Source organism: Metopolophium dirhodum, chromosome 2 (genome assembly GCF_019925205.1).
Source record: "Metopolophium dirhodum isolate CAU chromosome 2, ASM1992520v1, whole genome shotgun sequence".
In the NCBI taxonomy this organism is placed as follows: domain Eukaryota; kingdom Metazoa; phylum Arthropoda; class Insecta; order Hemiptera; family Aphididae; genus Metopolophium; species Metopolophium dirhodum.
In genome coordinates this window covers 32344024-32363883 of record NC_083561.1, presented here as the reverse complement: position 1 = coordinate 32363883, position 19860 = coordinate 32344024, and the positions used below count along the sequence as shown (strand labels likewise).

The following is a 19860-nucleotide window of genomic DNA, read 5'->3' as shown; positions in this document are numbered from 1 at the left end:
TTAGAATTTGAAACTTAATAACTACGTATATTCTAACATAACTTTCGTATAATAATATGTACCTAAACTCCTTTGTAGAAGAGGAAATATTTAACAAATGGTCCCAAAATGTTTTAGTTTTACGATTAAAACTTTTAAACTTCATTACAAAATTACTCTCGTTTTACTTACACTTTTGTCTTTGTTCAAAACAATATCAACGAACATTTTTATTTACTGTGCAAAAATACTTATATATGCATAACATAATGTATATCGGTACGTTTAATATTATTATTATTGTTATTATTATAACTATTATTATGTATTCTTTTTATTTTTTTTTAATCCACTTTCTGAAAATATTTAATATATTATAATATGATTTAACTGTTTTGTATGAATGGATTTAAAAGCATTTTTGAATTCTTAGATTTTATAAAAATAATTTATTTTATTTTATACTATTTTAAACAATAAACTGTAATATACACACAATACTACAATAGCAATGATTGTATATAGATACGTAGGTAGTTTTTTCTCTCAACTTCAATATAATCCACTTAAAACGTGATAATAATTGACGTTAAAAAAGTTTCGTACATTAACACTATTTCGTTATTCCGTACGATTGTATAATTTGCTGATAAGCTTATGCTTGGCAGCACAGACATATATTATAAAGAAAATTGGTATAATTGCTTCCTATAATATCAAACAAAAATCAAGTTTATTAATGAGTTGAGAATTCAAAGCGTTGCTATATACGTGACACAGTTTTGTTTCAAAATCATCAAGAGAAGACGTGAGTATATACTTGTTTTATTCAAAGTGTTTCACGATTATAAGTTTCACAGGAGAAACAGATATTATTTGGAAAGTAAATTTATACTTGTGGTAAAGTCCCAGTGTACCGTGTAATATTTCCATATTAGTAGTAGACAGATTTCGTTCCAAGTTAGATATTCTAATAACAAGTTTCACATTAGTGGTAAATTTGCAAATCAACGAATATCTCTGAAGTTAGTTCAAATGTGAATATTATATTTTGTTAGCTATCGATATTTTTAGTTCGTACAGCTTTAAGCTTCTACTAAAAAAAAAATATTTTTCACATAATTCAACGTATCATAATACAAATAAATTAAAAAGACGATTTTACATTTATTTATAGTTAAGTGCAATACTAAAAAAAAATTTAATTAATTTATCAATGCAAAAAAACAATTAAATGGAAAAATCTTATATTTAAAAGATAATTTATATCTATCCACGACATAGGATTATATAGGATAATTTATATTCTTCACGACACACGCAATATTTAGAAGTAGGTATATAATTCGATTCTCGGTATTTAATGTATTTCAAATAATATCATCTTTATTAAATTGCTAACATTCCAGAAATTGTATACGTATTATAGGTAAATACCATTAAATATATTTTTTCTAACTAAATAAGCTTTTTGCTTTGAAAATACAACTTGGGTTTTTAATTTCAAATATTTCAATAAACTATATATTACTCGGAATAGCTGATGACTCCAGGTAAGTAATATCATACAATATTGAACACAAAACATTAAATAGTTTATTTTAGCTAAGGTCACTGATGATAGATCAATAAAAAACGTCCATAATACGTCCATGGATAAAATAATTTTGTTCACCTCTACAATAATGAATTCAAAATATTTTATATTATGAATTGGAAAATAATTTGCACTATACACCGTTAACACAATTCATTACATTAAGAATTAAGATTGATTTATATAAATAACAGTTATAGTTTTTACATTGTTATCCTGGTTTTCTTTTTTTTGGGGGGAGGGGGGGGGCTGTTATTACAATACAATATTTATATATCTTGATCTGAATAACATGTTTTAATCTTCAATTATTATTATGATATTAAAATAATGTATTTATTATAGAACTTATTATTTGTATAACAGTCAAAAATAATAATGCTATTAATTACGAATAATATATTAGCTCAATAACTATAATAACATCTACACAAAATACAAAACATTACATTATTGTATTAAAGTAATAATTATATTTTATTTAACTACCAGATACAAAAAAACGTAGATATATTATAATAATTTATGTAGCTGTCCTCAGTTAACATAATCTTGCAAATAAAGAATAATAGTAGAAGATACTTAATAAAATAAAATAATAACTTCCAGAACTTTACAAAATTGATACAATTACCTGATAGTTAAAACTATTATTAGGTCGATACAACTTAAAAGCCAATAAAAATGTATGAAAAATGGTAATTATTTAAATAAAAAATATAATAATATAAAATCTACTTATTATATAGCTTATTACTACTGAACATATTTTGAAAAAACACGTTTTCATTACTTACATTTACATAACAAATTGTTAACCAGTAAGGTATTCAACAAATATTAAGATATAATTCTAAGCAATTACATCATGCATTTATAATGTTTAGTTTAAGAGCCACCGAAACTGAGTGAGTGGAGGAATACATGTTACATCTGAAAATGCGAGAAAAACTTCTTTTCCGATAAAAAAAAAGGAAGATATTGACGTCACTCGTATTTTATAACTAAATTTGTCAACTATGGTATGTTGCAAAAATATTTCTGTTTGGTCTTTGAAGCATTGATTTCTACACAAAGTATTATTTGAATAGTTACCAACTAATATACTATCGTTTAAAATTATAGGTGCTCTACTGGGCAGTGAACACCATAGATTATTGTATTGTAAAATGGATATTATTTTTATTCAAACACCGACGGTTGTTCATTGCTTAAAAAAAATTAATCATTTATAAATTTCAATCGTACCTATTGTAATAACCAACAATTAATTCTTAAAAACTGAATAAATATTTATGCGCACCTCTAATGCTATACAATTTAAACCACAGTTAATAACGTGTTTAGGTACATTATTAAATATTAATAAAATAAGGTGTATATACATAACATAATATGGCTGTCTGTTATCATAAACAATACGAGCTATTTAAATAAATAATATTTTAGCCATATAATATTATAATAGGTACTTGTATGTATAAGTAATTAAATTATTAATTCTATGATTAAAATTACGTTAAATTCCATTTTACCTGTTGTTTAAATAAAACCACATACTGCAGGGTACTGGAGACTGAGTTTATAAACACACATATTTAGCCGATAAACATATACGGACAACAATCGCACAGCCGTGCACCAGCAGGGACGGATAATAATAATATGAGTAGTGAGTATCCATGTATACCCCTAATATTATTATAGTCTACAATCTGAAATATTTTGCTCTCGGTTTTATAGGTAACATAATTATTATTGTATGCATAGTGTGTTGTGTGCTCGATATTATATTTTTAAACAATAATAGAAATAGAAATATTAATATTCAATTTTGAGTTTGAAAAATCGAACCAGACACTTAAAGTTTAATTCGGGTTAAAATTTTGAAGCTGACCAAACCAAACTGTACTTAAACAAAAAGTTCAAAATTCAATAATTAATCCGTACTCAAAAATAGTTTAAATAGTTCTCCAAAGAAATGTACGAACTTCAAAACAAATTCAAACATGGTAAACGTTCTTATATCGTTTTATAGACGTACATTTCCCCCGCACTGCCAAAAGAAAATTGAATTTTCCGGTGCCGTACAATTTTTGAAAACGGTCGTACAAATCTATGAAAATCACGTGCTAAAAATGTTAGAAAAATTTGAAAAATTAGAAATGGGTGGTGCTGGGGAAATATACGTTAGGAAATGTACGTTCTGGTTCAGTTTGGTATTAAATCAAATGTTTGGTATACGGATCCGGTTGTATGTTGAACGAAATATTCGGTTTGAGTTCGAAATCACACTGAATCATTCAGTTCGATATATGATTAAAAAAGTTCAGTTCGAGTTCGGATCGAGGGCATAATATTGTTGAGTTTGACTTACCTCTAAAATTAATACAGTCGGACTTGGTTAACTCAAAGTTGGATGGACTGGCCGAAAAGTTGGAGTTATCTTAGGATAACACAATAATAGGAAATTCTAGGAACTGGGAAAAAGTTTGAGAAATCGACGATATCGAGTTAAAAAAACTTCGTGTTAACCAAGTTTGACTGTATGCGTTCGAATCTCATACGGATGACGTCGTGTTTAATGAGCTTTGTGGACTACCAATCAAAAGAAAACTTTGGTTCTCCAACTCGCCGGGGCTAAAAGACGGCTACGCGAGGAGGAGGCGGTGGCGGCGGCGGGGAACGCCGGCGTCGCGACAACTGTTTCATGCTTGAAATATCGTGTACATTTTCCCGTAATTAATTCAAACACGTTGTCGGAAGCCCGCGACACCTGCTCTAAACGACATCGCATTACGTTGTATAAAATTATATTGTACGCCACCCGGGATCGCCCACAATATAATTATAATATTATGTACATACGCACGCGGCTTCGGCCGTTCGGCGTATTTTTTTTTTTTATGTATAGTTAAAAAAACGCATAAAAAACATGTCGGAGGAACGTGTAGTCGACCATCCGGAGCCGCCCCAACCGTGGCCTGCATCGTGCGAGCTCGGGCACTTTCGCCGCCGCCGGGAGCGTGACCGAAGCGCCCGCTGCAATTACGACGTGTGATGAATAATCAACGTTAAAAACGCAGTGTTTAATAACAATAATAATAATAGTAATATGATACGTTACGATTATTGTGTTATATTATTATACGGTGCGACGTGTCTTTTTTACGCTCTGTTCATTGCACGTGGCTATTATTGTGTGTGCGTGAGAGGGCGACGACGTGCTCGGAATGTCAAACGTTTTCTATCGAATCGTCCTGTATATATTATATACAATATTATGATTACATATTGTGTTTTATGTCTTTTCTAGTATATTTCAGTCGTAGTGCACCGCGAGGACCATATAATACGAAGACTGTAAAGGGGGCTTAGCCGGTTCAAACAATTCCCAAGCACACCGATAAAATTACACGCTTGACGCGTACCTTATAGTATTGTTATTATTTTATACCATGTAATATTAGAATTTTATTACACGTTATTTTTTTAATTATCTATAAACATTTTATTTTGATTCGTTCTGTTTTTGGAGTCAACATAATTTACTTTTACCCAATAACCGCTGCCATATCATTCCGGAAAATAAAACATTGTATCCGAAGTATTCAATAAAAAATAAAAAAAATTCAAAGCCCGTGTTTGATTTGTAGCCGTTATGCAAATATTACATTTGAATGTTTTTATTTGATTATTATTTATTATTAATTGCTATCGTATACAACGTTGTTTATTATTACACACCAAAATATTTTATTCATTGTTGCTATATCTTTAGGCACCTAATATTTATGATGAAGGGAACAAAAATTTTTAAGGAATTTATGGGGTGTGGTTATGTGAACTTGTTTATGCATTTAAATGTAAGCTAAAAATAAATAATGCTACTTAAAATTTACCCAAATCTCTGCCAAGGAGGCTATCAATGGAAACAGTCTCGAGTACCAAAATCTGATTGCAAAAATACGCACATGGAATATCTGTGAAATCTCTGATAGATTTCGTTTTTCGTTTTTCATCATAAATTATTGCTCTGATATATACGCATATTTTAAAGATATAATATTATCTATAGGTAGTTTAACGAATTTAGTTTACGAGTGTAATATTTTTCGTTCATCAAGTGGGGATGCTACATTAATACTGTATTAGTACAAAGTTGTAAGTGATATGCATTTTCTGGGCTTAAAAACGAAGATATTTTTTGATTTTTCTCGATCGAATCAGCCACGTAATAAAACGTATCATGGTATCGTCGTGGATTGAACTGATGGTTTATAACAATTTTGGCCCAATGATAATATTATTATATATTGGGTGGAAAAATAATTTAGTTTTTCACTTTTTTCCCCACACAAAAAGTGTATAATGTGCCTACAGCATCAGACTACATTACATTATACGAAGTTATAATATTATAATATTATAATGTACAGGAAGGAGCCTTTCCTTTCGGAAATGCATGAGAGGTACACTGGAGTGTTTCGAAATAGACGTGTGTGACAGCATACACTAATGGTTACCGACGAGATTGCGATAACGAACTTAAGATTTCCGCCATGATGACACGACAATTAAATCGACTCCTTTGAGCGGCACATCATTCAATTATAGGGTGTGCGACCATTCACGACGTCGTGTTGTGTAGTAAAATATATTGTATATCATTATCATTATTATTACCATTATGGCCGTATGCGTGACGATAGGGGTGTACACGACGTTTGGGCACGTTGTTAAAAATGTACCTGTAAATCGTAATCACGTATGAAACACGTCGGGCGTCTTCAAATTAAAAAATAAACAGCATCGTAAAAAAAATAACGAATTAATTAAAGTTTAAATTTAAGTTTTTACGATAATGTTGGAAAAATGATCGAATCGAAAAAAATACATTGAATTATTATATTAAACGGCTGTGATAAAAAATGTATCTATCGCATCATAATAAAATAAATAGAAAATATCACGTTTTGAAACAAAAAATAAATGGTAAATATCACCTATATTATCTCAACTTACAAGTAAAATATTAATAAAAGCGTACTATACTAAAAAAAAAACACTAAATAAAAGTACAGATCTATTTTTTCGGAATATTTTTTAACCAAACTTTTAGCTCATAATTTATTATACACGCCCAAACGTGCTAATATGCAGGGAAATATATGGGTACAAATGTTTTATGGATTTCCACCCTAAAGTGTTGTGTTTTGAGAAAATGCAGCCAAACGCAATCCTCTCGACAATAGCATGTCCGAAATGAATGATGATGATGATAATAATAATAACTGATAAGTGATAAATAATAAATGGAATTCGATCAGCACCGCCGAACTTTGTACCTATATCTAAGCATAGCAGACGATATGAAGTTCGGATTTTTGTTTTACCGTCGTCTCGGGTCAACAGGCGTATCTACTATGGTGGGGGGGGGGGGTGGGGGTGGGGGTTGTGTGTAAAGTTACCTGAGTGTGATAATAATATTATTTTAATATTTAAGTGTATTAAAAAAATATATAATAATATGGCAACCTGCAGCAGGCACTATATTGTTATTGTATACTAATATCTATTGCTGGACGCAGGGTTTTAATTATAAAACTACCGGAAACTTTGGTTTCCGGCTGGCGCATAATACACCTATGCGCGTTTTTTAATACGACCACTTTTTTAATTTATCGGTAAACATATTATACACGCTGTTGCGGAATCCCGGGTACCTATACGTATATAATATAATTCTTCATACCTGCTTTTGTCGAGGACCATTTTTCCCCCTTCTCATTGTTTACATACGAAATAATACGCGATATTATTTAATTATATATGCGTGGGCATACAACGTTCGTATTATCATAATAATTATTTTAAGAGAATAACGTAAAATATAAAATACATATACATATAACTCTATATGTGTGTGTGTGTTATAAGAATTAATATTATAGACAAGTCAGCTACAAAACGTATATCAATCTACTGTATTAATATACATACGAATAAAAAAAAAACCTTTGTTTTTTACCAGGTTTACCTGTCAAAATGTCAATAAAGTTTAATATTTTAATAACAATATGAAGGTGGATACCACTAAATTATAGTAAGTTGTAAGTGAGACGTGTGTACAACAATGTTTACTTTAAATCGTTTTCGGTCCGTATCTTTTCATTATATTATTCAATTACTCTTATATTTACCTGCAGATAGTTGTATGGTATTTGAATAGTATGTATTTTAGTTTTACAAAAATATGAAATTTGTTTTGTAAAGTTGGATCTAGTATTTATTTAACTCAGAAAATATTCAAAAATTATAAATTGTTGATGGATTAGTATCAATTACTATAATTTTCAAATTCCAATCACAGACCAATTACCAACAAATTGTATTCTTAATACACAAAGTTAAAAAACCACTCGATCGAAATTCGATTTAGATACATCAACATTCAATATTTTCAGAGAGGCATCTGATTTACAATATTTATAGGAGAAAATTATGTTTCTTATTTGAAAAAAAGAATTGGGTGTCGCCAATGTCAAGAGTCAGGACCATTCTTAAATGGTATATAAAAATATCTAAGTATTCGAGAATCGTCCGTAAATGTATATTTAAAAATTGTAAAAAGTATTAGATCAAATTAGTTTTTAAAAGAAAAAATATGGTGGTTAGCATGCTTGCGGTGATCGCCCTGTATAATATACGCCCAACCCGCTAACGCGTCATCGCCAGCCTCTGTAATGAAGACCGCAGCGATATAACTATACCTATTATCATGATAATAATAATAATAATTATTATTATTATTACTGTCGTTGTATTGCGTTATCAGTGGTTCGAGTACAATAATATAATAATATAATTTATATTATTCCTCTACAATAATAGTATACTGTTCATTACACAGCCGTCACCGAGACGTCGTGTGCACGCGTTTTCGCGATAGGATATGATGGTCTATGATGGGTATTATTCCGTTCCAAATTTCCCACGGCGTCGAAATCCCAAATGTACTTTCTGTAATCCACACCTCCCGATCGGACTTTTACCGTCTTTAACAAAATGGTCTGAAACTCGTGAGCCGTCGAGTTGTGACGAGCAGGCTCTCAAGTCTTAACCAATATTATATAAGTATTGCTATAAATGATGTGCTTATATACGTCATATTATATGAGTTATCGAACGCGTATAAGGATGATATTATTTTCCTTTTGATAGTATTTATTTTAATTTAAAACTGAAAACTGTAGGTATGAGCAAGTTATGTAAACTTTGGTTTTTAAACTATGTGGGTACGTAAACCATATACCTACTAAGTAAAAATTTAGATTTGGTACATATAATTTGATCTATAACATTTTATAAATTAAAAAAATACCCACAAAACGATCCCCAATCTGCGATGGATGGAGGAAAACATGGCTTACTATTTAAAAACAATATTATATTCACACAACATTATTATTTTTAAACAAATAAAGTGGTTCAATTATGTCGTTTTATATTTGTATTATTGTTTATTTTATCGAGGGGATTTTCATAACAACCGTTGTAATAATAATTGGAAAAATTAAATTCATGCGTACAATTTTCAATAGCCGAATCTATAACATAATGTATCAAGAACTCATATATTATAATATTATAGTACAGAGAGATTCAGTTCATCCCCATTGTTTTTCATTTAACAATCATTTCATTAAAATACTGATTCAAATATAATTTTCTAAGAGCTACATTTCCATAGACTATATAATAAAGGTACTACTTGCATTTTTCTGAAATTTAAAGAATAGTGTCATGTATTGCCATAATTTGTATTATACATTTTTAATATAGACATTTCTTATGAAAATGTTAGTATATGTTATATTATAATACATTAATTGAAATTCAAACAAGTGGTGTCTGAGTAATATACAATTATAAACATTGTCCTAGTTTAATATAAAGTAAATATAGTTATATATAATATCTAGTAAATCTTTTTTTATATATTTTTATGTAATTTCTTTACTTAAGGATATTCCACAAATATTATTTACCTCCCATTATAGTTCCTTCCATTCATAATTAAAATATCAATAAAAGTCACCGAGATGCTATTGATAATAGTACCTTATCTTACCGTTAAATTGTAAGATTCACTCCAATTTTAAAAATAACAAAATAAAATGGATTATTGTGAACTTAAAATTATCTGTGTCTTACGTTTGTAAGACGGAGACAACACATGTGGCAGTGGCATCCTCTTAAAGGATATAGAGGGATGAGCATATGTTTAGTGATATATGTAAGAACTTGTGATTTGTATAAGAACTCTGCGGGCACCCACTATATTTTCATTTTCATTTCTTATGAATAATAAAGTAATAAACTATGTTATAACTACTGTCATAAGTTTATAACTTATAATTCATTTCAATAACGCATACTAGATAATTATAATATCATAGTCTGATGTATTATTTCATCGATTATTCATTAAATACTTTTATTTAACATTCATTCTCAAAAACACTCACATACATTTCAAATCCAAACAAAAATTTATTTGAACCTTTAATATCACTTTTGGATTTTATAACTAAAAACATAGAATTACATATTCAATAAAAAAGGACATAACTATATTTTTTTAAAACATATTTTGTATTTTGCATTTTTTGCATTATGTTTTAATAATCATCTGATGACGTTTATTTCTTTTGTTTTTTACTGAAAAAAATGGCAGCAACTCAACTCTTACAAGGAGATTGTAAATCAAGAAAAATATTTTAATGTCCTAAAACCTATTGGACATACCAGTGAACGAACAATTTTAATCGAGGTCCTGAATAGTTGTAAAAATTAAGTTACCGTGGGGCCGTCTTCTTTGTAGACGCTAAATGTTTAATCTATATATTAAAAACTTGAAGGTATAATATTCTTAGTTATGCAAAACATTAATGGTATTTTATGTGAAATAAATTACCAAGTTATTATTGAGCTAACAACATAAATATCAATAAAAATAAGTCTTTTAATTAGTTAAAATTATTATTAATTTGTATATTATATTAGTTTAGCAGTTATTCAAAAATAATTATTATAGCCCGCATGAAATATTTTCATTTTCGCAAAGTTAATATTTACTGTGCTTGTTTTAAAAGTAATAATAATTAACAATTATTATTATGATTAACTGAATTACAGAACCATAAGATAATTATAATTTGGAATAGCTTACGATAATATTACGTATAGCGGAGTTCAGATAAAGGATAAGTGCATAAGTACTACATAATTTTTCTTTTTGGCTTATCGCTATTTGTGTTACTGATCTCAGCTCTGTCAAACGTAAGATCAAAGTATATAAAAAAAATTAATGGGTTCGCTTGGATGCTTATTCTAGTAATATTTTTGTCACAAAAACAAATCGGTCGAATTGAAAAGTTGGTCGCAAAAATTATTAAAATTCTTGGTAAATACAAAAAAGTATACTATATAGCATTGTTGACTTCAACCCTATACCCTAGGCATCGCAATCATACCATTGACCGGAAACCGGGGTACCACCAAATGTTTAATTATGAAAAATAAAATACGATGACCTCTTCCCTACCTATATATTTTTATTCGTAACGTTCTTAAATTTGTTATCGAGACATTTTACTGGTCTTGGAAAAAAAATCGTTGGATACTTCTACTCGTTCTCCCCTCGCCGTAAAATTGCGTTCAACTCGAGACGTATCCTAACCCTACCCACCCCGACACGATCGTTACAAACAATTTCGTGTAACGATAATAATACCACTCGGCGTTTCAGGTGTGTTCCTGTTCTGTTGGGTGCCGTTCTTCACGTGCAACATACTGGACGCGATCTGCCACAAACTGGACAAGGAATGTTCGCCCGGCGTCCGGATGTTCATACTGACCACGTGGCTGGGCTACATGAACAGCTTCGTCAACCCCGTGATCTACACGATATTCAACCCGGAGTTCCGGAAGGCGTTCAAAAAACTCATGCGGATAGGCACTTGACCCGTGGCCGACGGCGCCGGCAAGAGCTTCGCCACGAACGCCTGCGGCAAGTGACGCCGCTGCCGTTTGTGCGGTGTGCATCGATCGTATATTATTATTATTATTATTATTATTATTACTATTAGTAATTGCATGTGCGGTCGTGTGAACTCGCAGCCACTTCCTCTAACATATTATTATTATTATTATTATTATATCCGTATCATTAACTATTATTATATTATTATAACTAAAACTATATATGTTATGACTAGTTTCCGGATTTAAATGCCCTAAAAACTGAAAATGATTTCAAAAATAACCAATAATGTCCTCAAAAATGTCCTCTTAACGCAATAATACAAGTCACTAACGAACACGCACTCTTGCCTTTTGCAATAACTACTTGTCGATATTTCAGTCGTATCGATATTATATATTACAATGTTTACATGTACTACGTACGAGACTTGATAAGTCGAACTTGGACGATAATATAACTAACCCCGGCATCTCTCGTGTCTTCAAGAAGACGATAAAGACGACGACGACGATCACGCGACTTATTCTAACAATACTTTAATAATATTTATATAAAATAGTTAACAGCCATGTCGTTAGGTTTCGACTATTATGGCGTTCTACTTCGACTTAAAATTATATTTTTACAATTGACAAACAAAAATATACGTTTTCACCAGTCATTAAAAACTTGTTTGCCTATTATTGTGTACATTGATGACTGAATATCCATTAAAATGATACGTTTAAAAGTAAGAGGTATTAAATGACCAACGTCAAGATAGTCAAAACGCTTTTTAGGTTTTTTAAACGCTCTTAAACACTGTTATAATGAAACTGTTATCATTGCGCTATAAGTTATAAACTTTTATTATCAGTCAAATAATTACGATAAAATTTAATCTATATGTACAAGTTATTATTGTACCTAGTTAATTTTTTTTATGTAGCTTTAGGTAATAGTGTTATATACAATCTTTAGTTGTGTTATGTGATGAATTTATTGTACATGAAAATGCAATTCATAATATTTCACTTACAAAAGCTAGCATGATTAATATTTTAAATTTAAATTATTATTTTATTTTTTTAGAAAACCCATAATATTATGTTATAATATCTCTTGGATATTTGTATATTATATCTACACACAACTTATGAATCCAAAATAATTTAATATGAAAGCCGTATAATTTTTTCGATTATATCTATTTCAAAATGTCGAAATAGTATTGTTAAGTCTAAAAATGTTATAAAAGTTTAATTAAAATAACAATTAATTATTCTACCTGCTAAAGTGTATTCCGAGAAATTAATAAATACATATTAAGCTTACCATTAAATAAAATTATTTTTAAATTGCATAAAGCTAGAAAAGCGAGAATTGTTTGTATGCTTAAACTAAATTACACCGTTATAATAACAATAACGACAAATGAGAAGACATTCTGAAATACGTTTAAAGTTGACTTCTATAAAATCAGATTAAAGATTTTTATTCATATTTTACACGCTCAGTTCTAATTATTATATTATTAATATTTCCATAAATATACCAATTATAAATATTATAAGTGCCATAATTTGTCAGCATATTGAAAATATTTTTATTAAAATTATTATTTTCGATGGTCTCAATAATCAAAAAGTAGCTGATAAAATACGATTTAAAAATAAAAACTGTCATCTAAAACATTTCTAATTTAATATAAGTACATTAAATATGCAATATTATTTGTCTCATAACTCATAAGTAAGGCACGGATTGTAATGAACTGAACATTAAAGGCCATAAAAAAATCCATTTATGAAACTCCAAAACTCTTAAAAAAATGCACATGAAATTTTTTTAGTTGTTGTTTATCCAATATAATTATTATGTTGTGTAAAAACAATTATTTGAGCTACATTGATTTTTTTTTAAATTGACTCCTATCATCGTCATATTATGATTTAATTTGAAACAACAATTTATGTTTACATCTTTTGTCATATTCCTAAAACTAGATGAAAATCACGTGTTGAATATGAAATTCCGCTGAAAACTTCCTAAAAAAATCATTGTTAAAATTATTATAGCATGTGATTAAAAACATTTATAGCTTTGAAATAACCATGTCAGGCAATCTATAAAGAAGACACAAATACATTGCAATTCGAGCTCTACTCATAAGTCTTATGTCGTATAATTATTATCAGAACAATGTTTATCGATTTTCACAAATACGATTGAATGCATTATCTATCATATTATTTTCTGTTCGAATTACTTCTAAGTTATTATTGCGAATTCTGACTCTTGTATCAACGTGCGTAGGTTTATAATATTAAATTAAAAAATGTATTATTAATAAACTCGAATGTAATTTTAATATTTTTAAATCAACTACTTATTAATCATATTTTGTTCTAAAAAATTGTTCAATATTGATTGAACGTGTTTATATTGGTCATCTACTTTTAGTTTATTTACGTTTTCTTCGTTTTTAGTTTTTTTAATAATATAATTTTTGGGTAAATAAAAATCGTATCCGAACGACCGAATACAACAAAACTTTGTTTTGTAACGTAAATATTATAATATATAATTATGTGTGCGTGTATATGTTTTGCATACGTGTTTAGACTATCCGATTAATTATTTTATCAGAATAATGTAATATGATTTTAGACTACTGGTAATTTTTGCTCAAAGAATAGATAACAAAGTTTGTCTTTGATTATTATTATTAATTTTGTTGAAGCAAAATATTGCAGGATTTAGTGAAATAATAACACCAGGATATAATTTAATGTTTTATTACTATAAATATATTATAATACTAATATTGACCGTTATTATCAAAAATTAAATCACCTAACCATAAATTATTACTAATAAGTAATATAATATAATATCTTTTGTAAGAATTAACAAAAACATAAACAAAAAATAGATATTATGTAATATTCTGACTTTATACTTTTTTTTATGTTGTTCAAAAAAATTAGTAAAAAGTAGAAATATTAATCATTTACAGCATCTTTTATTTATTTTTCTTTCAAATTTTGTATTTAATTTAAAAAAAAAATTACAAAACATTTTAATACTTATATGTATTCCATAATAATAATAATTGTAATTGTTATAGTTATTATAATATATCTAATAGGTCCTATTGCTATATTATAAATTTGTTTTGTTTAATGTTGGTTGTTATTCCTAAGTGCTTAATTTTAATTTTAACAGGTTATTGTGAACACTCATTGTAACTCATACCATTTACAATGATTTTATATAATACCATACATTTTTAAAAATATGATTAAATACAATATCTTCAAATATGTTTATTTTTTATTATAACTATGTGTATTACGTACCTCAAGTGATAATAGCCAACTCCATACTTGGCTCAAACTCGAATAATTAAATATCACTTTCTTTAAAATTATTATTTTTTTTTCTTTATGCTTATGAATAATTTGATAATAAGAAAACCCCATTCATTTTTTTTATACTCATCAACTAGAATATTAAATTGTTCAATATTTCTTGATTTACAGATGAAAATATATTTGCAAAGTCCAAAAACCATTTAATTTGATCATTTGGTTTTACTGCTGTATCGTGTATTTAAATTATTATTGACTAAAAAAGAAGTTAGAGTAAAAAGAAAAATAATGTATTTTATTGAAACTTCACGGAATAAATTAAGTCAAATGTTCATTAATTAATTAGAAATAATATTCATTAATTAGGATTTTAATTTTTGTCAGTAAGTTTGTACAACGAAAAAAATTAATCGATGAATATTTTTAAAACTCTGTTGTTATTGTAATTTATTATATCTATTAACTTCATTGATTTATTGTATCATGTATATATTATTACCTATAAATATGTATTATGTTGAAAAAACTATCGTTTTATAACCATATTATTATCTAGTCCCGTTGTCGATTAATTATATCGCGCGTGGAATATTGTATACCTAACGTTAATATAATAAGAACTTTTATAATACGCATTACACCCATTATTATTATTATTATTATTATTAATGTATCGTTTGTAATTATTGAGTTTTTAAGGTATATTATTATACTATTATATTGTAATAATTTGTTATTATTATTTTTTTTTTATTGTTAAAGATTATAATATTATATCAAAATTCATACATATTAATTATTAATTTTAATTTCCAATCTAGTCTATACAACATAATTTACGAAATATATATTACATAAATGTATATTTATTTATTTACATATTATATTAATACTATAACATGTGAAGTTAGACGCGTTACCTTTAAAGTTACGATTGTGGTGTAAATATTTGAATTGTAAAATTACTATAAACAAACGAATAATACTGTAAAATAAAAATATTGACAATTGAAAAATCGTAGTGGACATCTTTCGTAGATAACCTTTTATTGGAAATTCTGAGTTAAATCAAACGCCTCGAAGAGTTTCGAGCTTTGAAATTATAAAACCGTTCGTTTTGATCACTATACAGTTTGTGAAACGTCTCAGTTATTCGTTTCAGGTGCAGAATGTTTTAAAGATAAGAACATAATATCATCATGCCATATTAATAATATAACATAATAACCCTACACATATCTACTGCATGAGCTTTATGTGTTTTACGAGATGATTAAGGATTTTAAGGTGACGTTAAAGTGTAGGTATAATATTTGAATGTGTGCATTATAATAATATTTTTATATTTCCACCGAACTCGCGAAACGACGCAGTTACACACGCACTCCCATTTTCAGGTTAGGTAAAGTGTGATGTTTATATTTGTATACAATAACGAATAGTGTCTATCGGTTTAAAAATATGTGTTGTTTTGAAATCATATTTATAACATAATATCATTTTGGTATAGGTAATAATATAATAATAATAACAAAACGTCGAATATCGCAGAGATCAAAAATGCGATGTACGTACTTACTTTCATTTCGATGGGCACGCAGTAGAAGCAGATTTCAGCAACCAAAAGCGTAGGGGGAAGAAGTCGACTCATCAATTATTAAATACGCGTGCGTTCCATACACGTTGTACTGTGTGCAATTTATATACATACCTACGTGCATTATGAATTAAATATTAATATATAAAATATATACCTATACACATACCGTCCTATAATATATGTATATACGAATCGTCAAGAGGATTTTTCCTTTTCCAAGAAAAATAAAGATATCGACGGAGTTTGGACTTATTTTTATTGAAATAGCATAATTTATTGTATATTATATACCTGTATATAATAGGTATAATATTATAGTTATATATATATAGATATAGTTACGTATATTATTATACTCACGCACGTTCATAATAATTTTCTGAATGTCAAAAGAGCATTACACGAATTGCGCACTTAAACGTTTCCAATTTACGTGTACCGGCTATACCGGAGATTTTAAATCGTATACTTTATGTTACCATCGCGGTTACTATATTATACGCTCTGCTGCGCGTTTCAGATTATTTGAAAATCAATGAGGCAGTCGCGGTGGCTCTACGATAAAGTATAGGTAGATAGTTTGATACTGAATCACAATACAATAGTTATTTCGATGGCGTTCATACCCTAAATATTATTATTATATTTTTTAACCTTATAGGAAATATTTTATATGATTTTCAGTGGGTTGGTTGCACTGCATAATATCATACATCAGCATTACATTTATATAACAAAATCTTTAATCATTTTTTTAAAAAATTAATTATCCTAGGAAGTTTTTTACTATTTATTTCTTCAAGGCATATTTTATAATATAAAATCCAAAATAACATATTATTATTATTATACAATTTAACTTAATATACTTTGATTTTAGCAATGAGTTAAGGAAGTAAAATGTAACTTCTGCAATCATAATACTGTATATAAGTTTAAATAAAATGTACCTATTATTCTTTAGTATTCAAAATAATTAAAAAGAAAAGAAGACATAATATGCAGTAGGTAAACATAATATCATAGTAGTAGGTAAATTGAGAATACTGAATAGGTACCATTCATGTCGAAATACAACAACCTGTTTAATTCCCTGCCCATTGCTCATGGACTTTTACAAAGTAACTGTAAATTCTATATCGAGAGGTAAAACTTTTTTATGTATTATTGTTATCAAACAATTTTAATGTGAAACGCCAAATAGTCATCACTCATCTGCAGAGTGCAGTATAGGTAAATTACTTTTTGTTAACTGCTGACTTTTACATGATACGATACATGTAAATAACATGTAGGTAGGAATGCTTTTACTTTTTACTTAACATCTAACAACATACCTTTCTAAAAGGCTAACCCGTAAAGGCTATAACTGTAGAAAACTTTTCGTGTTAAATTCAATAAGTTGTTTGGAAATTTGATTATATTTTATAAAATTACATGAAACCTATTTTATATTAAAGAAAAAAAATTAATTTTTCTTCATTTCTAACAATATTATTGTGTGCAGTAGGTATCAAAATCTTACGAAAATGATTACGGAGTTTTTGAAATTATTTCTGTTGATCATCTGAAATGGATATGTATATTATCCTAAGTATAAATTAGTTTTTTTTTTGTGGGGGGGGGGGGGGGGGGGTGGAGTGTCCGAACGGACTAAGGCATCGGTTGCGACGCAGCCGGCGCTGGTTCAATTCCTCGGCCGCGGGCGTCATTTTTCTTCGGGCAAGTCACGGTGTCCGGAGTACAAGTTCCGCCATCCCCCCACCTGGGGCATGGCAGAAACCTACGGGCGCCCCATTAGAAATTCTGCCAAAACACAACAAATACGTGTACCAACCTACCCAATCTAAAAAACCTACAGTTTCCTCCCCACACCCAATGGCCTATGTTGCCGTGGGTTATCCAATAAAAAAAAAAAATTAGTTTTATTTTCAAGAGTAGTTTACTTAAATAAATATTTTATTTTATTCATAATGTTATACATTAACCCAAATGCGGCGTGTTATAGTTGATAATACATGTTGAATTGTTTTCATTACTAATTATAATTTATAGAGTTATAGCTTCTGAGAGAAACGGTACAAGATAAATAATCCCAGTAATAAAATTAAGACAATATTCACCACCGTATTTCATTATAATCAAAAATATAATCAATTCAGTGTCGTTTCACCATAATAACGTAATTTTTTTAAAAACTGGAAATTGGAATATTGATGTTTCATACTTGCACATTGAAATAACACATAATATTATGTCAATGTTCCACTTACCTATAACGCATCATTTAGTATAAAATATATATAATATTATTATATTCGTATCTATATCGTATTGTGATTGTGAATTAATTGTAAATAGAGGGAAATACGTGCGTTGTCAGTTTCTGTGTTTGACGGATTTGATATCCACTTTTAAGAATTAATAATTATTATTCTTTAGTATTTGTAGGCATTAATTACACTCTTATGAATGGAGTTTAATTTATTTTAATATTTTCTGAATTACACTTACAGTATTTGTATTTCAAACGAGTCACGTAACATTTCGTGAATAAATCTCCGAACACCACCATTTTGACGATGACAATTTTAGAACTCATATGCAATTGCATTAATCTAAAAAAAAAAATTAACGTTTAAAAAGTTAGCGAAAGACGTTCTCTCGAATACCAATAATTATTTTAAAAATGATAAAATAAATTAAAACGCTTTTTTTAAAAGGTCTCAAACGAGTTATTAGAAACATCAGTATTTGATGATATTTACACATATTATAGGACATTTCTATACTCAATTTTGCTATACAGGGATCAAAGAGCCTTCTACCAGTTACCATCATAATGGTTATATACTTATATGCATTTGTGGGAACGGTTTATGATAAAGAAAACCATTTTATCAATCCACTGTCTGCAAAATGTTATATTTAATAAATCTGAATTCAATTAATGTCAATAAAATTTATTTTTTTGAGATGCATTTTCCTCCAGCCCCCCAACTCCGAATTTTGGATTCAAACTAAGAGCTTTCGTTTATGATGATTTGTGCTCAAATTTATACATGTGTGCTGCAATATTTCATCATATAGTTTGTCTAGAATAAGTTGAATCTCTTAATCTCTAGCCTCAGTGAAATATTTAGACAATGGACGAGTATAATATGCTTAACTGTGATATTTTTATTGTTTGTAATTTATTTATCTACGCCTGAATAAGATATTTTTTGATCATTGGTATTGTTTATTGTGTTTCACGGTGCACGTCTTATACTTGATATCT

At 28.4% G+C, this 19860-nt stretch overlaps 1 protein-coding gene across 1 annotated transcript in view; it reads left to right on the top strand.

The window, feature by feature from the left end:
* LOC132939051 (dopamine D2-like receptor) overlaps positions 1-15985 on the top strand; it is a 295469-nt gene extending 279484 nt beyond the window's left edge. The window contains exon 8 of the mRNA XM_061006057.1: positions 11391-15985. Within this exon, the coding sequence (XP_060862040.1) occupies positions 11391-11605 (215 nt within the window). The 3' untranslated portion in view covers positions 11606-15985. The remainder of the gene's footprint in view (positions 1-11390) is intronic.
* The last annotated feature ends 3875 nt before the right edge of the window (positions 15986-19860 follow it).